Consider the following 22,708-nt stretch of genomic DNA (forward strand, 5'->3'; position numbering starts at 1 on the left):
GTTTTAAACCCTTTATGTTATGGCCACCCTGTGGTGGTCCAAAGCATACTAACATAAGAGTGAATAATGTGCGCTGCAAAGTAAAATCTCAGCAAGGCTCTGCTAAGAGAGGAGTTTGTGAAGGAGAGAGCTGTCACACTGGGCTGAGAGATGGTAAATGTGCTGAGAGGCAGAGCTCATGAGGAGGTCCAAAAAAAGGTAAATGGACTTTAGCCTGTTACTCAATTTGTCATCTGCCATATAGCAGTACTTTGGGAAATGGCTAAAAGTTCCAGGTCTTAGAGCAAAGATGGGTGGAAGGGTTCAGAGGGAGAAATATTGTTTTTATGTCTTGGGTAGAGTTGCCTGTTTGCCTCTCGGGTTTTGGAAAAATCTCATATAGATATGCACGTTTGATAGTACGGATGAGATCAGGTGACAGTGGTTGTTGGACCTGTGGTTCATTTTGCATTTTTTAATCACTGGATTAAACATTTAAATGCACACGTATATAGCATTAAATGTGACAAATGGGCACATTCCCTTTAAACCCACAATGTGTTTATTCTTGTTTTAAAAAAGGGTTAGGGTACGTTGGTCAAAATATGTGAATTTGCTAAAGTCAGACCACATTATCAACAAGCACAGTAATGCTTTAAAAGAACAGAATAACTCCCAGACCTACCTTGATTAAATGCATGAATAGAATACAACATAGTGTTTATTTATTTATAGTGTTTATTTTGTAAAAGAGTAAACACCAACCCTGCAGCACTTTTTGGCAGGGCTTTTTTAAATTGTTCATTCTGTATTCTGTCATGTATGCAATTTTTGGTTACTGTGAAGGTATGTAGGTACACGCGTTAAACAAATGCAAACAGAGAACGTAACATCGCATTTGAAACATTTTGAAAGTTTTTTACAAAAACCTTTAGATGTTAACAAGGGTTCAGTGAGATTGTCCCACCCATTAAGCAGGAGGTACATATACACACACACGCACGCATATATATTATTGTTTCCATTTTATATAACTGCAACTCTTTCAGCTTTACCACATTATTTTAGAAATAAGTACTAAAACTCAGTGATCAGCCTTTCCCTTAAAAGCTGGGCCCCACAAACTGGTTGACATGAGCCACTTTTTCTGTGAGAAACTCAACATTTTCTGAACTTCTGAAAGTGCTCTACTCTGCCACAAGCATGTCAGCCTGAGTGCTCCTTACTTTTTTGGGGTCTAAAATGCGACTGACTGCTACGTAGTAACTGAACTTGTCAGCACTGCTAGTAACCCAAGAGTTTGGAGAATTTTCTTTCTTTTTTTATGTCTTTTTTTATGATGGATTTGGGGGTCAAAGCAAGCACAGATGTGTTCATTTGACAAGTTAACAGTGAAAGGGGTTCAATTGCACTAATTTCTTAAATCACTGAATATCTCTAGCTAATGATTTTTCTCCACTCAGAATTTTACAGATCTGTGCAGTTCAGGGGAAAAGATACACTTAGAATCTGCAAAACAAATTGGACTCCAGCTTTCTGTCTAAATCTGGACAGGGACGTGTCTGAAGAAATAGAGCTCATATCTGATGAAAGAAATGGTGGCAGTTGTAAAGGAGTGAAATGGAGACAGATGACAGGCAAAATGAAAGGAGACGAATTCGAATCGGCGTGGCGATGTGCAGAGCCTTAAAGAAATTGGACTTCTCCTGTTCCTCAGAAAAAGGCTGCAGGTCTCTCCATTAGCAGATGAGGGATGGCTGAAATGACTCCTGTGTGGATAGGCACTTTAAGCTTTCACTGGTCACCATGGCAACCTAGAGAGTGGTAACTTTGAACAAACAAAAAGTGGTGTCCAGCCCCAGTGAGGGAGCTCTCGCTGTCTCTCTCTCATGCTTACGTACTCACACACACACTCACACACACACACTCACACAAACTCTGGGAAAAGGCAAAAATGAGGAAAAAACTAAGAACATAACACCAAGGGCCAAAACGAACAGCACCCGGGAATCATGCTGTGCTGTGTCTACAGATTGCAGGCCTCAAAACAAACCAGAAAAATACAGAGTTTGGGTTTTACTTTGTGATTTCTAGAAGAGGAGAAAGTTAAAGAAAAAGTTTTTTTTGTCTTTTGTTTTATCTGTGCCGGTTGGCATTCAGGATCTGCAACGGGACATCGAGCAGCACACAGAGAGCGTGGCCTCGGTGCTGACGCTGTGCGACGTCCTGCTCCACGATGCCGATGCCTGCGGCAGTGACTCGGAGAACGACTCGATCCAGCAGACCACCCTCAGCCTGGACCGCCGCTGGAGAAACATCTGTGCCATGTCCATGGAGAGGAGGATGAGGTGAGCAGCCAGGAAGGGTTGAAGATTGTTTACTGATTCTTTAGTTTACAGTGGTTGGAGGGGTCTTACACCTTCCAGAGCTCGGGCTACTGTGATTAGAAGTTAACATGTGCCTTTTCTGCCCTCAGAATTGAGGAAACGTGGCGTCTCTGGTGTAAGTTCCTCGATGACTACTCTCGCTTTGAACACTGGCTGAAGACGGCAGAACTGACAGCAGCCAGCCCCGACTCCGCCGACGTCCTCTACACCAGCGCCAAGGAGGAACTCAAGAAGTTTGAGGTCAGCAGATTATTTTGCTCTCTGTTTGGGTGGACCTAAATAATTGGGATTTCTGTGCATTCTGATATTAGCACTACAGGAAAAGCCAGGGGTATGTTAAAATGTAAAAAGGTCAGCTCATTCATTAAAAAAAGGAAAGGAAATTAAAAACTCCCTTTTGAAAAGAAGAAGCCGGTAGCACCAGGCAGCCACTTGCTGTGATGGGTGAGGGAGACAGGACAGCATGAATGTCTGGTCCAGAGGGAAAAAGGTTCAGCAGCTGTTAAATAGCTGTTTTCAATTTTTGTTTTTCTTTCTAATTTTATATTTCCCTTGAATCAGCAGACACCAAAGACGCATCAAACACAGTTTTAAGTGCTCAGGTGTCCTGTTGCGCTGTGACTCACTGGTGACCTTTGGTGCGCTGGTCTAGATTAGAAGCACAGATTAGTGTCTGGTAATCTGGAATTTGCTGAAATGCCTTCATTTCTACAGCAACAGGGAACCAGTGTATATAGTGGTGTTTAAAAAATACCAGTGACCTACATTATGTATCCTGGCTGTCAGTGACATATTATGGAAGCTGTGGAGTGTCATTATTAAAGATGCAAATCAGCTGTGGGTTGTATTTATAAAGAAAAGGTTATTTCACACAGCCTTATAACCAGTGCTCACATTTCTGTTGTGGAATCAACAAAATTTGCTTTAACAACTTTCTGTAAGTGACTAGTTGTTCTTTGTTTTCAGGGGATTTTTTCTTAACGTAATCTTCAACACGGCTATGTTAACAGATACATCAAAGCATGTGCACTCTATTAAAGCACCCGCTCCAGCTTGAAGTGTTCTTCTCATTGACACTCATGTGTGACTTTCAGGCGTTCCAGCGGCAGGTTCATGAGCGCCTGACTCAGCTGGAGCTGGTCAACAAACAGTACCGCCGTCTGGCCCGAGAGAACCGCACCGACGCCGCCAGCAAACTTAAGGTCATGGTCCACGAGGGGAACCAGCGGTGGGACAGCCTGCAGAGGAGGGTCGCAGCCGTGCTCCGCAGACTGAAGGTGAGAAAGGAGGTCGGAGGTCAGGACTGGCTGAAGGTACCTTAGGAAAGCTACTCTGTTAGAAGCAAGAGTGACTGTAAAATTAAAAAAATAAATAGATATACATACATATATATATTTATATATAAACAGAAATCAAACATTGTTGTGTTTCAGGCATTATCAGATGATCTGTGTAGTATCTCCCTGCTCCACGCTAAGCTGTCAGGATTTAGGTCACCTCTCAGACGGTGACAGGGCACATGGCATCATGTTGGCAGGGAGGCGTTTTCCTCGTGCCATGTGCTTCTGAACAGATGGAGATGTTTTTGTTGCTTTATGGAGATGCCTTGTAATCAAAGAATTCCGCTGCTTGGTGCCAATTGCCAATAAGGCACGTACAGCGGCAAGAGCTCTCACAAAATCAGATTTTCTGCGACATTATGGGCTACATTAATGGGAAATGATTAATACAAAAAACACAAGTGTAGAGAGTCTGTAACCATAACTGTGCAGATGGGTTCTGTATCACCAGTTTGCATCACAGTAGTTGTTACTAAGGTTGGGCGATATGTAAAGTTTTTCAAACCGACAATCGTTAGTCCAGTAAATAACGATATATTTGCACAGGTGACTTTTTGATGGGCGGAGCAATGTAATCATGCATGGACTGAGTTGCGCATTTAGAAGGAGGGAATATTTTACCTTCTTTTCTTGTTTGTTTCAGTATTAATATAGCTCTTTTTTGCTTCATTCATTTATTTGAGATTCGCCAAATCACACAAAAGACTTCATGTCTGAGATTGTTTTTTAATGTTCGCTGGAAGAGACATTTTGATTTTTAACTTACTTTTTGTATAATTTTGTATTTGTTGTTTGGTTGAGTGTGTAAGTCAGATAAACACTGGAACAGCCTGTAAACACGGTTATAGTGGACAAAAGAAGCCAGTTTCCCTTTCTTTTCCTCCCCATCTCCCCACATAGGCTACTGCCTTTCTGTCTTTCTGTTAAGAGTAATTGAATTGAGTAATTGAATCACTGCATTTGGGCGCACTCTGAGGAGGGTGCGTTAGTTCGCAGATAGAAGAGGGTACCGTAAAAAAGGCTCTATTATTTTTTCTGTCGACTGCTTCTCTTAGCTTCAACATTATTAACAAACTTACTCATGGGCAAATAAATAAATAAATAAATCGCTCTTTTGGTGAAAGGCTCAGCCTATCAACAATCGCCCAACCTTATGTGACACTACACTTACACAGCAAGTTGATATCTGGATCACATAAGCCGGCTATATTTGTAGCACACAGTTTATGGCATCAAAGGAATATACTAAAAGTAATATTTCTGTCCTATTCAGTATTTTACGTCTCAAAGAGAAGACTTTGAGGGAACTCGTGAGGGGATCCTCGTTTGGCTGACTGAAATGGACCTTCAGCTCACCAATGTAGAGCACTTCTCAGAGAGCGATATCGAAGAGAAAATGAGAGAGCTAAACGTGAGTATTTCCCTACTGATGTTGCGCTGTAACATTATCCTGTTTACATATTGATGGACTGGCTGGGTCTCTCACTGGCTGAAATATTTTCATACCGTCGTGTCATTTACCTCTGCAGGGTTTTCAGCAGGAGATTACCCTGAACACCAACAAAATCGATGCCCTGATCGTATTTGGGGAGAACCTGATCCAGAAGAGTGCTCCTCTGGACGCTGTGCTTATTGAGGATGAGCTGGAGGAGCTCCACTCCTACTGCCAGGAGGTGTTTGGCAGAGTGGCTCGCTTCCATCACCGCCTGGTCAATAGACGTCCGGTTAGTAGTATAAATGACTCAGAAAAAATAAAAAAGCTGGAGTTTTCTCAGACTGGCTGTACCTGTAAACTGCTGCTCTGAGAATGAATGGGATAAAAGCATTTGTTTTTGTTTTGTTTTTTTTAATCTGAGGACATGCTTGATTTTTTAAATATGTGTCTAACTCACAGACATGAACTTCAAGAGACATTTGTCATCTTATTTATCAGGGTTTTTTTTTTCCAACCTGCAGGTTCTGGAGGAGGAGGAGAGGGAGATGTCAGACCGAGACACAGACCGAGACGATTCACCCGATTTGACCCCGTCCTGGATGGCGGAGAGGAGAAGGAAGGAGGTGGATATAGCAGTGGGAGGAGTTTCAGGTGGACCACAGGTGATGTGCCACCTCCTGGTACCCCCTATAGAGCGATCAGGAAGAGAGACCCCCCTCAGTGTGGATTCCATCCCCCTAGAGTGGGATCACACAGTCGACGTGGGGGGGTCATCATCCCATGAGGACGACGAGGATGCCACCTTCTTCAGCGCTCTGTCAGGTTAGCTTCGTGTCAGGACTTTAGGCTCATGGGTTAAGTTATGTTATATAGCATTCTGTATTAATTCTTCAGATGAAAAAAGCTGAAAAAAAGCCGTTTTTGATATTCCTGTAACACCTTTAACACCTTTGCAGATCTCCATATCCTCAGCTGTGAGACTTTAACCTCCACTGTTTCTTACAGACATGAAGGTCACAGAGAATTCAGAGTCGTTTTTTAAAGTGACTGCCAGTGCAGTGAAAGCAGCCTCGGGTAGGCGCTCTGCCTCCTGCATGTGTCTGCTTTGCTATGCATTTTTTTTCAACTAGCATCCTGCTTTCACCTTTTTTAATCTTTTCTCTTATTTCACCCCATTTCCACCATGAGTCACAAATGTGGCTGCGCACGGCCGCAAATTATCATTCACTTTGAAATGTTTGGTTTGGTTTGGTTAGCGATTGAAGATCATGAGACCTGCATGATACTGCAAGTCGGTTGTGTGTGTTTCTTCAATCCATTTGTGGTTTATTCATTTGGTTTATGCACGGTGAACCTTTTCATGCATGTGTCGGAGGGCTGGTGAAAGGAGCTGTCTTTCCATCATTACTCTTGTCACTGAAGTTTTTATTTGAAATTTAACAGTCACTGTTTTCTCCTCTCGGTCTCCTCAGTGAAGTCAGTGACTGACATGCCGAGCTGGCATCTGCCTGGCTCCCCGGAGAGGAAACAGCTTCCTCGAGATATCATCCAAGCCCTGAGCTCTTTCCCTACACATACAACCGGCACTTCCTTCCATCAGCAGGGCTATGTACGTACAAACACACGATACTTATTGGGTCCAACGTCAGGTCCAAATTAAACACAATAGAAATGGTACACTATGATAGATTTTTGAAGACTTTTTATCATCTTTCATATTTCTAAGAATAAAACACATAGGCATAAGAATGCAGAGTGCTTCCTTTTTTTCCTTTTTTTTAAACCAGTGTAACGCCTCAAACTGATTGTGTGTGTATCTGTGTGTTCAGGCGAAGCTAATGTCAGAGTGCAGTGGCAGCATCGACAGCGTGAAGAGGGTCAAACTCATGCTGAACGATGAGGAGGAGCTGGAGGATGCAGGCCTGACCAGCAGCACGGCCAGCAAGCATACCAGCACGGGTACGCAGACAGAGATAACCGCAGGTGCGAGAGGTCTCACTCTGTTTGAAACATGTAACAGTAGGGATCATGCTGGAGGTCCTGAAGGCAAGTCGGAAAACACATTTTCAGAAAATCCACACACTAAAATACAGGACAAAAATGTACTAACATGGACTCAAACTCCAAATGTACCTTTGTTGATAATGGAGCAAGGAAATAGACCAGAGGCTGCCAAAGCTCTTGGGTCTGGCAGATCCACCTGAGACGTCTTTGAAAAAAAGAGGACATAAAAAAGGGGGATGGATAGTGGAGTACAGAAATCTTGAACAGATCCGTGTGTGTGGCAAGTAGCATTTATACACATACTCATCCCTCTTCCTTGTTTCCTCAGGTGTTATCGAGCGCTGGGAGCTGCTACAAGCACATAAAAACGCAGCGGACATCAAGCAGGACCTGGAACAGTGGCAGAAGCTTAACTCTGACCTGTCTGATGTCACTTCCTGGCTTGGCAGGGTGCTGCCAGAGCTGGAGAGGCTGAAGAGAATAGCACCGTCCACCAGCATCCGAGACATCGAGGTCAACATCAGGAAACTCAAGGTAACAACCAATGTGAGAGCAGGAGGACGTTCGCGGAAGTAAAATCGGCAAATGAAAAAGTGAAACCTTGGGATATTTTCCTAGGATGGGCATAACTGAAGTGTATACGCTGCTCAAAAAACATGAAAGGAACATTTAGAAAACAATCATGTTGGATGGCTGCATATATGGACTGACTAATGTGATAGGAACAAAAGGACGCCACATCATTTGATGGGGCCGAAAATTATAAACCTACAGAGGGGTGAATTCAAACGGACCGTGAAAATCAAAATGAAAAAATTACAAAGCACGCTAGTCCATTCTGCAGAAATTTCATTGCAGCAACTCAGAAATGCTACTCAACACTTTGCTTGGCCCCCATGTGCTTTTATGCATGCCTCATGGACGGTGTCCTGGGGGATTTCCTCCCAAATCTGGACACTCTGAGGTGTAACCTGGCAGCATCGGCTGAACCAAAACATAATGTCCAGGAGGTATTCTATTGAATTTAGGTGAGCGTCGAGGCCAGTCAGTAGTATAAATTACTTCATGCTCCAACTCCAAGGCTGGGGGAGCCAAGGACTCACTGCACCAGTGTAGAGTCTGACAAGATGTTCATCCCAATACTTGGGAATCAAGGTGCTGTTGCCTGTTACAGGCAGCGTAATTTTCTTCTTGACTTCTTCAGACCATGTCACATGTGCTCAGGGTGGACCTGCTCTTGTGCGGTGCTGCTCATCTGTGAAAAGCACAGGGTGGGTTGCCAATTTTGGTATTCTATGGCAAATGCCAGTTGGACTCCACAGTGCTGGGCAGTGAGCACAGAGCCCACTGAAGGTCATTTTGTAGCTCTGGAAGAGCTCATCCTGTTACTCCTTGCACAGAAACAGATATCAGTCCAGCTGATGGATTAAGGGCCTTCTATGGCTCTGTCCAGCTCTCCTAGTCTCCTGCCTGTCTCCTGGAATCTCTTCCATACTCTTGAGACTGTGATGGGAGACACAGCAAACCTTCTGGCAATCTCACGTATTGATGTGCCATCATAGAGGAGTTGGACTACCTGTGTAACCTCTGTAAGGTCCAGGTATCTCCTGATGCTAACAGCAATGACGCTCACCTTAGCCAAATTCAAAACTACTGAAAAAACAGTCCGAAAAGATCAGAGTGCACCTTTTTTAAATTTCATTAACACCAAAGTAGCTGAAACTGATTAACAACCTCCTCTGCTACTTAACTGCCCAGATCATATCCCAAAAGTTTAACTGACTTGCTGCTGATTAGATTGAGTAGACTATATACTTCAGATCAAACCACATCTAAAGTGACATTGTTTCTCCTCCTGCTCTCCTCTTCCTTATTAAAAAAATAAATAAATAAATCAGGTAATATTTGATTTTTCCTGTGCTAACTTCAATTTTATTGGATTATAAGCTAATATTATTGAATATATAACATGTTAAAGATTTATGTTTTTTCATGATGAACTTATTGTCAATTATCTTTTAAAGAAGTGTTAATTTATTCAGCGTGGATAAAGACAAGATTAGAGGAAAAATCTTATAGATGTGTTAACAAAAAGAGCTGTTTTTGGTGAGAAATTAGGATTCCAGCAGTTGCATGGTGAGAGCTCTGCTCTTTGTTTTGTTTTTTTTCCTGATTTAGATGTTAAAAAAAATCTTCCATTTTAAATGACATTGACAAGACTGGAAATAACGTGTGAAGACTGAAAGTAGATGAGTTGTCATGTCATTTGTCCTACTGAAGAGAATGGACTGGAGGATGTTCATTTATTTTGTATAATTTAACTCCAATTTTAGCAGGATTATATCAAATAAAACTGCATGCAGCCTTTCCTTGTGCTCACTCCACCCAACTTAACTTTTTCTTCTGATTAACAACCGTTTGGGGAAATACAAGTCACAATGCAGAATAATCAAAGTCGAATGAAAGGAATGTCAGCACAGTAGATTTTGGAACACTTCATCTGTCGTTTGTCTAAAATTAATGTTTTGGGGGGGGGGGTTTCTGCTAAGGAGATGCAGAAGATTTTCAACAGCTACAAGTGTCTGATGATCTCCATCAACCTGAGCAGCCGTCACTTCCTGCGCGGCGACAGCACCGAGCTGCACGAGCAGCAGGAGGCCCTGGACTCAGCCAATCACAGCTGGACTCAGGCCTGCAGCGGCCTGGAGAGCTGGGAGAGGAGCCTGCACTCTGCTGTCATGCAGTGTCAGGTCAGACATGGAGACACCTCCTGAACGTTTACCCCATAGAGTTCAAAATAGTAGGAGTGATTCACAAAATGTGATTTGACCTGAATTGCTCTCCTCTTATTCAGGAATTTCACGAGACGCTACACTCGCTGCTGCTGTGGCTCGCTCAGGCTGAGGACAAACTCCGCACAGTGAACGTCAACGACCGCTCGCACTCTGCACTCCTGCAGCACAGAGACACGCTCACAGTGAGACAAACTATAGTCTTTTTAGTCTTGCCTTATTTTTGCACTAACATCATGTTGACTCTAATAGTCTGGATCTGACAAATATTCACTAAAATTTGTAGATATGGTTGCTGCAATTTCATCCTTGTTTTATACAGGAGACACCTATTCATCTACTCACACGTTGTCAAAACATGACATTCTTCCTGATTGGCATAATAGGTTAAATATACTTGAATGTTTTATGGAAAGCTGCAGTGATTGGTGTAAGTAACACCGAGCCTGTGGAGTCTCAGCTGATGTCTTAATACTGCCCTCTCTGTCGCCACCTGCTGCAGGCTCTGCAGGAGGAGCTGCGTGGCCGGCAACGGCGGGTTTCATCACTGCAGGCAATCTCCTCCCAACTTCTCCTGGAGGCCACTGGAGAGGACAGTGTAGAGGCCAAAGAGAAGGTCCACGTCATCAGCAACAAGCTGCATCTCCTGCTACGGCAGGTGGCTGCAGACCTGCGTACACTGCAGGGAACACTGGTAGGTCCATCTTCCTCTCAAAATCTCTGTCATGATATAAAGCAGCGGTGTCAAATAAAAGTCCTAAAGACCAGAAATGGCCTGGCAAAGAATCCAATTGGACCCACAGACACATGAAGGACTGCAGAGAGTTTGACATTTTACCTGTATTGTTATAAATTTCACTACTTTTCCTTTTCCTATTGGTTAAACCTCCCATTACCATAGAAACAAGGACAATGAAAGATTTTCTTTCACTTGTCCAGCTGTATGTGGCCCACAATGTAACTTGATATAGAGCTATAGTTTATGTGGCTGTGCAAAAACCATAAAAAAAATCAGTTTTTCTGTTTGTGAACATTGTTAAATGTTAAAAGTCAAATACAGTTAGGCCCATAAATATTTGGACAGAGACAAGCTTTTTGTAATATTGGCGCTGTACAATAATTACATTTGATGCAGTTTTAAATGAAACAACTCAACAATAAAGTCTGAAGTGCAAACTTTCAGCTTTAATTCGGTGGGTTGAACAAAAAGATTAAAATGTGAGGAACTAAAGCATTTTTAACACAATCCCTTCATTTCAGCGGTTTAAAAGTAATCTGACAAATTAAATGCCTGAAAATAAATGTCCATATCTAATACTTAGTTGAAAACCCTTTGCTGGCTGTAAATAAAACTATGATCCGAAGGTGCACCTGCAGATTTTTCTGCCTTCTAGCTCATTGTTGCAGCTTTTAAACTCAGCTATGAGGATAGCACTTTATGGGTCTGCAGCTTCTAAATGATCCCTTCCAAGATGTTTCCCAGAAAAAGACTGTAATTTAGAACGATTCATGCAGGAAAAAGAGCCGGTGTTGAGTTGATCCACTTCCATTAAATTATTTTTGAGTGTAATTCAGATCATATTTTGGTGCACAGCAGTCCAGCTGTAGAGTGGGAATTTCTGGCATGTACTTGCAAGGAGCAAGGGAGAAAACAAACCACCATTCAAGGGTCAATCATTCAAATATATATAAGTCATTTATGTATTATTGGGTCTACCTTACAATATTAAGCGCCTGAGGTGACTGTTGTTGTGATTTGGCGAAATTGAATTGAAAAGTGCATGCTCTAATAGCAGTGCCTTTAAACGTGAGTTTTGCCCTCACTGAACTCTGTACTCACATCTGTTCAAACACAAATCTGGGGGAAATGCAAAAATGTGCAGCCGTTTGCTGCTCAACATTCCTCAAAGCCGATCATCTGTCAACGCTCTGAACTCGTGACTTAGAGCTGGTTTGATGAGTCTTGTCTCACTGTCTCAGGAAACCTGCTCCACCAGTTCTGAAGTAGAAAGCATTGGTCTGGGAAAGCTCAGCTCACCGCTTCTGCAACAGGTACACCTTGGTGTTTTACCTTTAATTTAGACTGTTCAGAAGCTGCAAAATTGAACATGTATTTCAGAATATGATCATTTTAGCAGTGTGATGTGTTAAATAAATAAAAGTAAAATTCATCCACTGAACATCCACCATATTAATAACTGTATTTTTCACTGCATACTCTCCACATTTGAACCTGTCTAGAGTACATTTGGTACACAGGAACATTTTGGTAATTTGGCCAGCAGGGGTGCCGCGGACACAGCCACACACAGAGTTACTTTTTTCTATTTTTAATCTGTTCTGAAAATGTTACTCGTAACACAAAATGTGTTACTGTGTTTAATAAGCTTGACATGCTTTTTATACATGTTAGGTTTAACATTCTTATTAATGCAAAATATTAAAATAGTAAATTTACTCAAGTGTTTAGACTGAGCAATTTTTAGCTACACTGATAACATGCACACATTCACCTGGCATGCTGGTAGTGTGGATGTTTGATTTCATCTCAAAGTACATTTGAGGCAAAAGTCTTGTGATGTGTTACACATTAAGTCCACATTTCCCAGTTCCCAATTAGAATTTTCATCTGGGATTCCCATCAACTCGGACTTCCAGCTCGGAAAGTCAGAACAGCCCAACAAACCCTGACTTTACAATGAGAGTAAACAGTAGTAAAACTGTAAAACTTGTAAACTGCACAGTCACTGTTGTGTATTTGTGACTCATTAGGCACGCTGGTCACAATAAACAAAAACAAGTATTGCTCTGTTTTGCTTGTGATTAATGCTAACTTGCTAACAAGCAAAGCAAATCCTGATTTTCCTCGAGGGCGGAATATCTTTTGGAGGAATGGCATATTTCCCTCTAGCAGAATTCCAGAAACTTGTACTGGCAAGCATTAATTAGATATCGATCTCCTCCACAGTGTGTTTATTGTCCTGTCTTTCTTCCTTCACTCCAAACTGCTCAGGGCAGATGGCCCCGCCCCTCCCTGAGCCTGGCTCTGCCAGAGCTTTCTTCCTGTTAAAAGGGAGTTTTTCCTTCCTACTTTATTGGTCATAGGGGTCATCTGATTGTAGGGTCTTACCCTACAATCACAGATACCTTGTGGCATTTCTTGTTGGGATTTGGCACCATATAAATAAATTAAATTGATCTCGGGAGTGGCGTTACTCCTTACCAATACCATTTAAATGCCAGTTGGACTCCACAGTGCTGGGCAGTGAGCAAAGAGCACAGAGCCTACTGAAGGTCATTTTGTTGTATGTTCAGGATCACTCCTGAACATACAACTTCTAGGGAACACAATATTCAAACTGGAACCTGTTTTTTCTTTAACATTTATATGAGACCATAATACATTTAACCCTCTGAAACAGACTTATTGGGGAGAAAGTCAAAAATTGCTATCTGGGTTTTTTGGAGGGTTTTTTTCTAAACATATTCTGATTGCCTAGCTTTTAGGTTTAGTTAGGGTTGGGGTCTTCACCAAAGATGTCTTGGAGTTTTAAAGCAGGGGTGTCAAACAATAGACCCTGTGGGATAATTTCATATGTCAGTTATCAGTGGCCCATCGGTATTTGGGACAGCAAGTGCAGTGGTACAGGCCAGGTACACAGCGAGACTGGGAGCCCGATTTAAATGCAAGCGAGTTGGGAAAACGCAAAGAAAGGAGTGAAAACATAAACTGAGCAGCATCTGGCTGCATTTCAATGACATGGGAGTCTACAAAGCAGAGTGCAGAATTTATAATAACTAAACTAGGAGCTGGATAAAGTCATACCCGTTTTAATTTTCAGCAATTTTCGGTTGTGCAGGACAAAAGGTTTCAAACTTGTCCTTGTTTCCCCAGTGGTAGTAAATCTGTAAAAAAACAAGCTGCCTAGAAAAAGACTAAAGTTACAGGTCAGTACTGTATATTACATAAAAAAGACTATATATAAAGTGTCCTTGAAAAGCAGAGAAGCTGAAATGTGTGCTTGTAACACAGAGCCATGGATCAGTGTCTAAATGAGTCTCTCAGATCTGAATGTGCGCTTGAAGCTATTTAGAATAACTAGTTTTATGTGCTGCTCACCACAACAAACACAAGCATAAATTTTGAACTTTTTACTGCATTTTCATAAGTTTTACAGCTGTTCCTATTGATAAAAACCTCCCTTATGGCCATTCATACTACACAAAGTAATTAAGCAATAAACAATTAATGTGTTGACCCCCAGTGCCCCCCATACCAGAGGCAAGAAGGAGAAGATCTGGTTTAATGGGATGTACTGTGAGATCTGTTATTTAAATATAGACATGTGTGGTATCCACAGAAACGTCACAATCTCAGCTAAAAGCTCACAAAACCATTTCAACAACCACTGAACCAAACACAAAGCGCAAACATACACGAACATGCTGTTGGGTGCTGAAAGCCGACATCTCTCAGATTCCAAAACTCCCTGACCAAAAGTCACTGAACCAGCAGCAAAAGATCTTTGGAAAAAATTGTCATGAATTTTGTCTTACCTTCACTGTTTTGCTTCCACCGCGATAAAGTCACACTTCCTGCACAGATATCTCTCCCAGTGTGCTTCGAGACCAGTTTCCTATCAAAAATCTCTATTTTCTGCAAAATTCACTTTCTTATTACACACCATTCTACCATTGTGTAGTGTTGTCAGCCGCTGTCCAAGTGATAAACACATGTGCTTTTTTCTTTGATTCAGGAGGAGGCTGGTCTGCAGGCAGCTCCGGTCAGACAATCAGCAACCAAAAGGTACCTTTTTATTTAATTAGAGTCAGAGTTAAATGAACCTTAAATCAGTCTCTATTCTAAAAAAAAAAACAAAAAACTACAATCTTAGATCTCAAAGTGCAAAACGGCTGTTTATATTGCAGATTTGAGAATACAAAAATAAAGATGTTGTTTTTGACTTTTGTTCTGTTTGGTGAACAACATAAACATCTCTTTACTCTCTCAACATTTATCCACTTGCAGGGAGGAGAGACAGGACTCTTCCCCACAGCGACCCCTCTTCTACCGGGTTCTGCGAGCTGCTTTCCCCTTGCACCTGCTCTTCTTCATGCTCCTGGTTCTGGCCTGCCTGGTGCCTCTCTCTGAAGAGAACTACAGCTGTACACTGACCAACAACTTTGCCCGATCTTTCTACCCCATGCTGCACTACACCAACGGCCCCCCACCCACATGATCACTGCCACACTTTGTGTCCATGTTCTCCTTATAAAGGGATAGTAGAAAAAAAACAAAAACAGCCATATATTGGAGGTAAAAATCCCAAATAGACACCGTTAACAATGTGACGGGTCATGTACCTGCTCCCTCCCATACAAAAATGAAGCACAGTTCTTCATGTCTGAAGGAATCATGTGTTCTTCACTCTAAACTTTATTGCTGTACTAAATTATTTATTTATTTATGCTCCTTAACAAGAAGCCATATTACTGCTGTGTTTAAGTTGTGATTTTTAGATTGTAGATTTGCCAGCTGATTTCCCCGCTGAAACAATTTCACACTTTTCAGATTCAGACGGTGCAAAAGGAAAAAAGGCTCCACGATTTATTTTGATATCTTCTATTTTGTATAGTGCGGTATGAGGGATTCGAGGGCGGTTATTACCAAAGCAACTGAAGAAATGTGAGGAGTACACCAGCCATTTTCTACCACTGCAGCTATTTGTACCGATTTTGTTTGTTTAGGGGGTTTCTTTAGGTTCGGGGGCAGTTGTTAAAAGCACATTTTGTACAGAAAGGAAAAGACACGTGTTCTTTTTCTTATTTGGGTTTTGAAATATTTAAAATAGGAATTGTAAGAGTTTTTTTCTTGTAAATAATGGCAGTGACTCCTTAGCAGACATGCCTTTGTGTATCCAACAGAACAACCATTCTTTTAACTCATAATGTTCTTTTAATGTTATAAATGAATCTTGTATATAATGGAAAACTACTGAGAAAAAAAGGGTAAATTGTTGCTTTCAACTGTGCTATTTAGCTGGGTTGTAATTTAAAAACTCTTAAGTTGATATATTGAAAATGTGATAAACAAACTTTTAAGAGTCAGTGTGATGAATATTTTCCTATGATATACGTGTGATATTTTAGCCGATCACTCAACCTAAGAGTCACCTTGATGCAGCTGTGGTTGCTGTTTCCAAAGTTGCACATTAGCCGGCTAGCAGCTAACTTTGTTCACCTGCTGTTTGGCACTTTTTGCCTAAAAGAACGAGCTGTAGGTTCACAGGTAGTTGGTGGGCTAGCCAGCAATGCATATATACTTAATTCATCCTCTCAGGTGTCCCGTAGCTCAGACAGATAATTAAAATTGTTATATTAAACAATATAAATGAATATAAAAATCTAACAGCTGTAGGAACAAATTCTCTTCCAAAGGTAACTGCCATTTTTACTTCTAAAATATTAGGGAGTGGGTAAATATTATTGTCAAATTTGCTCATGACAGTTTCCTCACAAAGTCGATGTGCAGCTTTACAACAACAACAACCCCCAAAGGCTAAAAACACAATTCATCTACAGACCTGGTAGTTGACTGTGGTTTTGGCCCTATATGTGACTTTTTGTTTTATGTAACCTCACCCATGTATTATGAAAGGGTATTTTATATTTATTTTGAGCTGTATTTATCATAAATTGTACAGCTTTTTTTTTTGAGGTTTTAAACTTGAGCAGGGCTATCCAACTCGACCAATGACACGAAAGTCTGCAACGATCACCCGTTATTACGTACACATGAGATTTTTCTGAATTGTTTTTTGTTCCAGTGCAGATGAACAGCGCGTCTCAAGAGCCACACGGCACAATTTGAGTTGAACTTGAATGTAAGAAATCGTTTGAGAGGTGAATGTAGCTGTGTCCATGCACAATCAAAGATCATTAAATGTGTGTAATTTACTGTTAAAGTTACTGATAAATGTTATAAAGAAGATTCTATGAGCAATTCAAAACTGTAGATAATTTCAGCCTCGGCACAAAAGCCTCACAGAACAGAAACAACAAAAGGTGTGTAAAGTTTGATTTATTTTGTGATCTCTTATTTATGGGATGTACTGTTTGTAATTTTGAACTGACAATAAACCATGTTTGCCACGATGTGCTGCTGCTGCTGCTGGTTGTGAGTTCACAGAAAAGACAGGTGAAAAAAATCCACAAGATCTGACACGAGTGTGTGCGGCGTGCACAGACTGCCAACAGAAACAGCTTCAGCATCAGATTTGGGTGTGTGTTCATGTGCGCACAATCCACAAACATCAGGAAATAAAGCAGAGTAAACATATATTGGTCTATTAACAGTGGTTAAATAATCTGGCACTAAGGTTAAATTTACACTGGCACACAAGTGGCACATTTTATGACTTGGGAATGAGTACATGGTGCATTTATTTCCTTTTAGTTTGCTTTGTGTGACGGAAAATAAGCTGTTTGCAGTTTTGATGTTCCAAGTAACATTTCTCTTTTTTTTGGTGTCTTACTGTTACACTGCTGACATACAGTGCTAAGTCATTTAATTAAGCTTTATTTATACAGTGCCAAATGACAACAACCGTTCCCTGAAGGTGCTTTATACTACTGTAAAGACCCTAAAACCTACAACAATACAAAGACTCCCTATGGGCAAGCAGTTGGCAACAGTGGGAAGGAAAAGCTCCCAGGTTCTGACAGGAGGAGCCAACACCCATGTACCATACACATCTACATTATTTTTAATGACCAGCAGGGGGCAATCTGCCTGGCTACACAACGACTTTACATCTGTCAAGAACTGCTTACTCTGTGACTTAAATAAACACTATGGGCTCAGGCAGTAGTTTAAAATTAATAATGAAAAAGGTAGTAAATTTTCACAATTCTGGGCATTTTTAAAAAGGAGGATTATCTAAGATATTTATGTCATTTTCACAGTTAAAAACGAGTTAGACTTTTCTTATCTCCAAATTTCTTTGTTACGGACAACAATGAAAACTCTTCACTCAAGGCTTCATCATGGGGGCTCACCGACCATCGGGTGATGTCACAGTGACCAGTGTTACCATTAGCATATTAGTAAAGCCAAGATCAGTAGCTTCAAGTGTGATAAACTTCAAGTGCTGAAATCAAGTATAAAAAACTAAGTCTCTGTTGTTGTAAAGTAATTTAATTTTGTGCATTTTAGCTTGTACAAACATATGGCTTAGGTATGGCTTGTTTAAGGCAGTCAGGCTGTTCCGATTCTAAATCTAACAGTCTGAGAAAAAGTTGCTAAAGCTCATTATATCAGATTAGATGTATTACTATGACTAAATTGTGAAATTTTCCTTTTTTCAAATTTTGCTGGTAGCCTTTGCAGAAGGGGTCTGTGCCACTGTTTACTGTATAAATTCAGCATTAGTTTAACCAGAGAAACAGAGAACAAGTTTAACAGTCGTTTTGGTAAAAGGCCACATACTGTTGATCGAATCCACAAACAGATAAGTACAAAGACTGTAGAAAATTCCTGCGTAAACAGGCACAGATTAAAACACCAAAGTGCACAGTAATAAAAGCAGAAAAAACACAATAGGGTGACAGAGAACAGCGTCCTTTTACGTCCTTGTACAACTAACAAATCTTACAGAAATGAACGTTGACTTGTTGGCCAAGTGCACCCTTATGAGTAAGTGGAGACGGTTTGTAGATGGCTTGTTCTGGATGTTACATCAAGGTGATAAAAAGAGATACAAATACTGTTTATCAAAAAAAACGCACACAGGCTGCCGGGCAGCCAGCCAGTGATGTCCTTATGAACAGCGATGGTAGTGCACATTCACAAGAAATATTTACGCACACAAAATATACATTCGATCAAAATTTTTTTTAAAGACTACAAAAATCTTGACAAGAGAAACTTTACCTCACAACAGCGCTTTCTGTTTTGTTTTTTTATGTTTTTTTTTTCCCAATCTTTGGGTGATGAATATCCACTAAGGTTTAGCCTCAGTCAGTTCTGTCACTCTCAAGCTGTTTCCGTGACAACTCTATCAGGGATGACGTAGGTTGTTGGCTCCACCGATGGACCTGGACCTGCATCCCTATTATCCAGTGACAGGTGCTCCGCAGAAATGTAACTGTGAGGGAAATTATTACAGTTATTTTCCAGAGGAAGGGAATGATTTGCTATTCTTAAGCACTCTGGACATGGAATAAAGTCAAAGTTCATTTTGGGAAGTTTGAGTACTGTGCACAAGTCTTGAGATACCCCTCGTTTTTTTAGACTTTTGCTACAAAAAAATGGAAATAGAAATAGACACATGGAAAGTATAAGTTCAGTTCTAACAAGCTTGAAAATCAATAGTTGTTATGAGCAACTTTATTCCTCATTTGAGAATCACCTTTTTGTTTTAAAAATGCTATTTTATTCCTATCACACTGTTTTATCTTTGGCATTTTTTACAGTTTCAACTGCTCTTTGGATATAAATACACTATATTCCCAATAGTATTCACTCACCACTCAAAATCACTGAATTTAGGTGTTCTAATTACTTCCATGGCCACAGGTGTATAAAACCATGCTTAGGGGCATGCAGACTGTTTCTGCAAACATTTGTGAAAGAATGGGTCGTTCTCGGGAGCGCAGTGAATTCCAATGGTGAAATTTCCTCCCAACTAAATAATCCACAATCAACTGTTAGTGGTGTAATAATAATAATAATAAAAAAAGGAAGCTATTGGGAATGACAGCAACTCAGCCATTTGTGGTAGGCAGCCATGCAAAATCGGATGATCTGATATCCTCGTGTTGGTGTTGTTCCCAGACCATCATGAAAATGTTGTTCCAGGTTCAACATTGCAAGTGACCAATCACATTGTTGTGACGTTATTCCTTTGCGCGCCAAGCCATTCGTGCATTTATGAAATTCCAATGTTGCAAGGACAATATCAATTCTGCTTACTGTTTATTAAAGGGTTACGGTTACGGTTAGGGTTAGGGTCAGGGTCCGTTGATCGGCGGACAGAGGCGGTTTCACGCAGCTTAAGTACAGTTTTTTGTTTTACGCCGGTTTTTCCCGAAGTCGCAAAAGTATGACGTCACAACATTCTGATTGGTCACTTGCAATGTTGATCCTGGAACAACATTTAGTATGATGATCTGGGAACAACACCAACACGAGGATATCAGATCAACCATGCAAAATCATAGAGGTCACTGCAGAGGTCACCAACTTTCTGTAGAGTCGATCACTACAGACCTCAAAACTTCTCGTGACCATGATATTAGCTCAAAAACAGAGAGCTTCATGGAACGAGTTTCCATCCGTCAAGCAGCTGCATCCCAGCCTGACATCACGCCAGGGTGGCTGTAGCAGAGCGGGTCATCTAATGTTGGTTCCCTCTAGACTACATGCTAAGTATCCTTGGGCAAGATATTAACCCTAAGCTGCTCTCCGATGCGTCCATCAGATTGTGAATGTTAGTTAATAAGCACATATATATATATACATATATATATATATACATATATATATATATATATCGGAGCACTAGGTGCGGTGACTCCCAAGCTAGGCGAGTGGCTCCAGCAGATCCCGGGAATAACATCGGAGATCTCTGTCCAGAAGAGCGCAGTCCTGGGAACAGCTAAGATACTGCGCAGGACCCTCAAGCTCCCAGGCCTCTGGTAGAGGACCCGAGCTTGAAGGATAAACCGCCCGCAGGGGCGTGCTGGGTGTGTATATATATATATATATATATATATATATATATATATTGTTATTATAACTTGTAGGCTTTTGTGTAACACTTGTGGGTCAAGCTGACTTGCCTTTCATTTTTCTTTTTCCTTCTGTCCATCATTACTGTGCTTCTTTCCTTTATTGCTGCATTTTTTCCTTTCTGTCTTCCTTCATCTCTTTCTCGACTTTTACCTTTTTCCTCATCTACCTTCCTTTTCTTCTCATTTGCCTCCTATCTTCCCTTTTTCTTGTCTTCTACTCATCCACCATCCCCCTGCCAGTAGCTTCTACCTACATTGTTTTGTTTTTTCCTTTTTCCTTCAGTTTATCCTCCCTTCTTATCCTCTGTTCCATCACCTTTCTTTGTTTCTAAACTTAACACGTCTGCTTTAAGTGCAGTAACAGAACTTACTCGTTGCTGTCCAAGTGAGACCCCGCTAAATTCTGTGATGGAGATGTAGACTGAAGGGTGAGCAGATGTCCGTCCAGGACCGGGACTTCCGCTGGAGGCACAGTGGTATTGTCAGCAGCTGTAGCCATCTGGTCCAGGCCTGGCTGCAGGTCAGATGGCGGTGGGGGGAACTGTTGCTGTTCAGAGTAAGTGTCAGAGCCAGGCGAGGATGATGATGTTTGACTGCTGCTGCTGGCTGTGTTGGCATCCAGCATCTCCAGGAGGAGGTCGTACACCAGCACCGCATTCTTCCTCTTCATGGAGGACAGGTGGTCGATGCCTTTGTTACTGTAATGAGAGGGAACGTGACCATGAGCCCAAAAGAAAAGAAGAAAGGGAATTAAACAACTAAGGACCAGATCGCTCAAAGAAATGAAAAGCAGTTAAACTGTTAATATCTCAAATGAAACCTGATGTATATGGAACTCCAAAGTGTTCAAAATTAAATAAATAAATAGGACACGATGAAATAAATAACTATGTGAATAAATAAGACACAGATATGTAATGTGAGAATGATATTTTGAAATAATGGAACTAGAGATGGACCGATCCGATATTACGTATCGGTATCGGTCCGATACTGACCTAAATTACTGGATCGGATATCGGAGAAAAATAAAAAATGTAATCCAATCCATTAAATATCACGAAAGCACCTCACAAACTTGCAACACGCCGTAACTCACCTCAGAACGTTAGCACGTCGGAGCAGTATGCATCACGTGATAGAGCGGCTGTGGCATGCGGGACCTGTCAGTGGTCTGGATAGCATTTGGAGCTTCACTAGCAACCCGGCATTTCATCTCCGACAAAGTTATCCCCGAGAGAAGTAAAGCAAGTGTGTAAGTCCATCTCTGAATGTTTGTAAAGCATTCCTGCGTTAAGCTTAACAAACGACTGCCTCTTCTTGCTGCTACTTCAATCATGAAACTGCTTAACGATCAGCTGATCGGCTTTTCTGTCGCGAGTCTGTCTCTCTGGTTTGTTTTTGGCCCACTTTGCACCAGAAAGAGGAAACCAGTGGCTGAACAACAGCAGCACATTTAAGCTTGATCAGCTGTTGTTAGAATTTATTTAATATTACTTTCTACTCGAGGATCTTTTTCTACGTAGCTGACGGCTGGTAACTGTGCAGGGGCGGATCTAGCAAAGTTTAGCCAGGGGGGCCGATAGGGCATTAACTGGGAAAAGGGGGCACAAAGACATACTTTTCTTTCTTATTCTCATTTAAAATGTCTAGCTTTTAATAAATAATTATCTGACACCCAAAGTTTTAATTTGATGTAAAATGAATAGAAGTCAATTACTGTATATAGTGACTATTAAGTCTAATATATATACCCTAGTAAGCTATAGTACTTTTTCCTTTGGGAAGGTACCATCTGTGCAGTCTGCAATTTTGTTGAAGAAAGATGTTGAATCTATTTAATATTTCTTGAAAAATAATTGATTTCTGTGCATTTTTTTTCACACTGCATCAAATTAAGGTTGATTACGTCGATTAAGCATCATGAGGTGGAGCGTGAGGGGTGGTTCCCCATTTTTTATTTATTTATTTTTGTTG

The 22,708-nt window shown here is 41.1% G+C and overlaps 2 protein-coding genes and 1 long non-coding RNA gene across 6 annotated transcripts in view; 1 reads left to right on the plus strand and 2 right to left on the minus strand.

The window, feature by feature from the left end:
- Positions 1–17,092, plus strand: part of LOC146685525 (nesprin-2-like) — a 55,006-nt gene extending 37,914 nt beyond the window's left edge. The window contains exons 35-50 of the mRNA XM_085441504.1: positions 2,140–2,327; positions 2,456–2,606; positions 3,461–3,643; positions 4,980–5,117; positions 5,236–5,430; positions 5,663–5,963; positions 6,147–6,215; positions 6,614–6,750; positions 6,971–7,100; positions 7,474–7,679; positions 9,695–9,895; positions 10,000–10,122; positions 10,440–10,631; positions 11,918–11,989; positions 14,695–14,744; positions 14,967–17,092. Coding sequence (XP_085297630.1) covers positions 2,140–2,327; positions 2,456–2,606; positions 3,461–3,643; positions 4,980–5,117; positions 5,236–5,430; positions 5,663–5,963; positions 6,147–6,215; positions 6,614–6,750; positions 6,971–7,100; positions 7,474–7,679; positions 9,695–9,895; positions 10,000–10,122; positions 10,440–10,631; positions 11,918–11,989; positions 14,695–14,744; positions 14,967–15,177 — 2,547 coding nt within the window. The 3' untranslated portion in view covers positions 15,178–17,092. The remainder of the gene's footprint in view (positions 1–2,139; positions 2,328–2,455; positions 2,607–3,460; positions 3,644–4,979; positions 5,118–5,235; positions 5,431–5,662; positions 5,964–6,146; positions 6,216–6,613; positions 6,751–6,970; positions 7,101–7,473; positions 7,680–9,694; positions 9,896–9,999; positions 10,123–10,439; positions 10,632–11,917; positions 11,990–14,694; positions 14,745–14,966) is intronic.
- On the minus strand, positions 695–5,721 carry LOC146685526 (uncharacterized). The gene is made up of 3 exons (XR_014916738.1): positions 5,657–5,721; positions 5,228–5,412; positions 695–3,637 (listed from the first exon to the last, which is right to left on the minus strand). It is a non-coding gene; the product is annotated as an uncharacterized LOC146685526 (long non-coding RNA).
- Positions 17,093–17,872: 780 nt separating the features above from the next.
- The window catches only part of esr2b (estrogen receptor 2b), a 67,503-nt gene continuing 62,667 nt past the window's right edge, over positions 17,873–22,708 (minus strand). For all 4 annotated transcript variants that reach the window (XM_085441502.1, XM_085441500.1, XM_085441501.1 and 1 more), the window contains exons 9-10: positions 21,103–21,429; positions 17,873–19,083 (exon numbers count right to left, since the gene is read on the minus strand). In XM_085441502.1, coding sequence (XP_085297628.1) covers positions 18,972–19,083; positions 21,103–21,429 — 439 coding nt within the window. In that variant the 3' untranslated portion in view covers positions 17,873–18,971. The remainder of the gene's footprint in view (positions 19,084–21,102; positions 21,430–22,708) is intronic.

The sequence above is a fragment of the Copadichromis virginalis genome, linkage group LG19 (assembly GCF_057382275.1).
Source record: "Copadichromis virginalis isolate Kocher_CV1m ecotype Utaka linkage group LG19, C_Virginalis_male_GT1.1, whole genome shotgun sequence".
NCBI lineage: Eukaryota > Metazoa > Chordata > Actinopteri > Cichliformes > Cichlidae > Copadichromis > Copadichromis virginalis.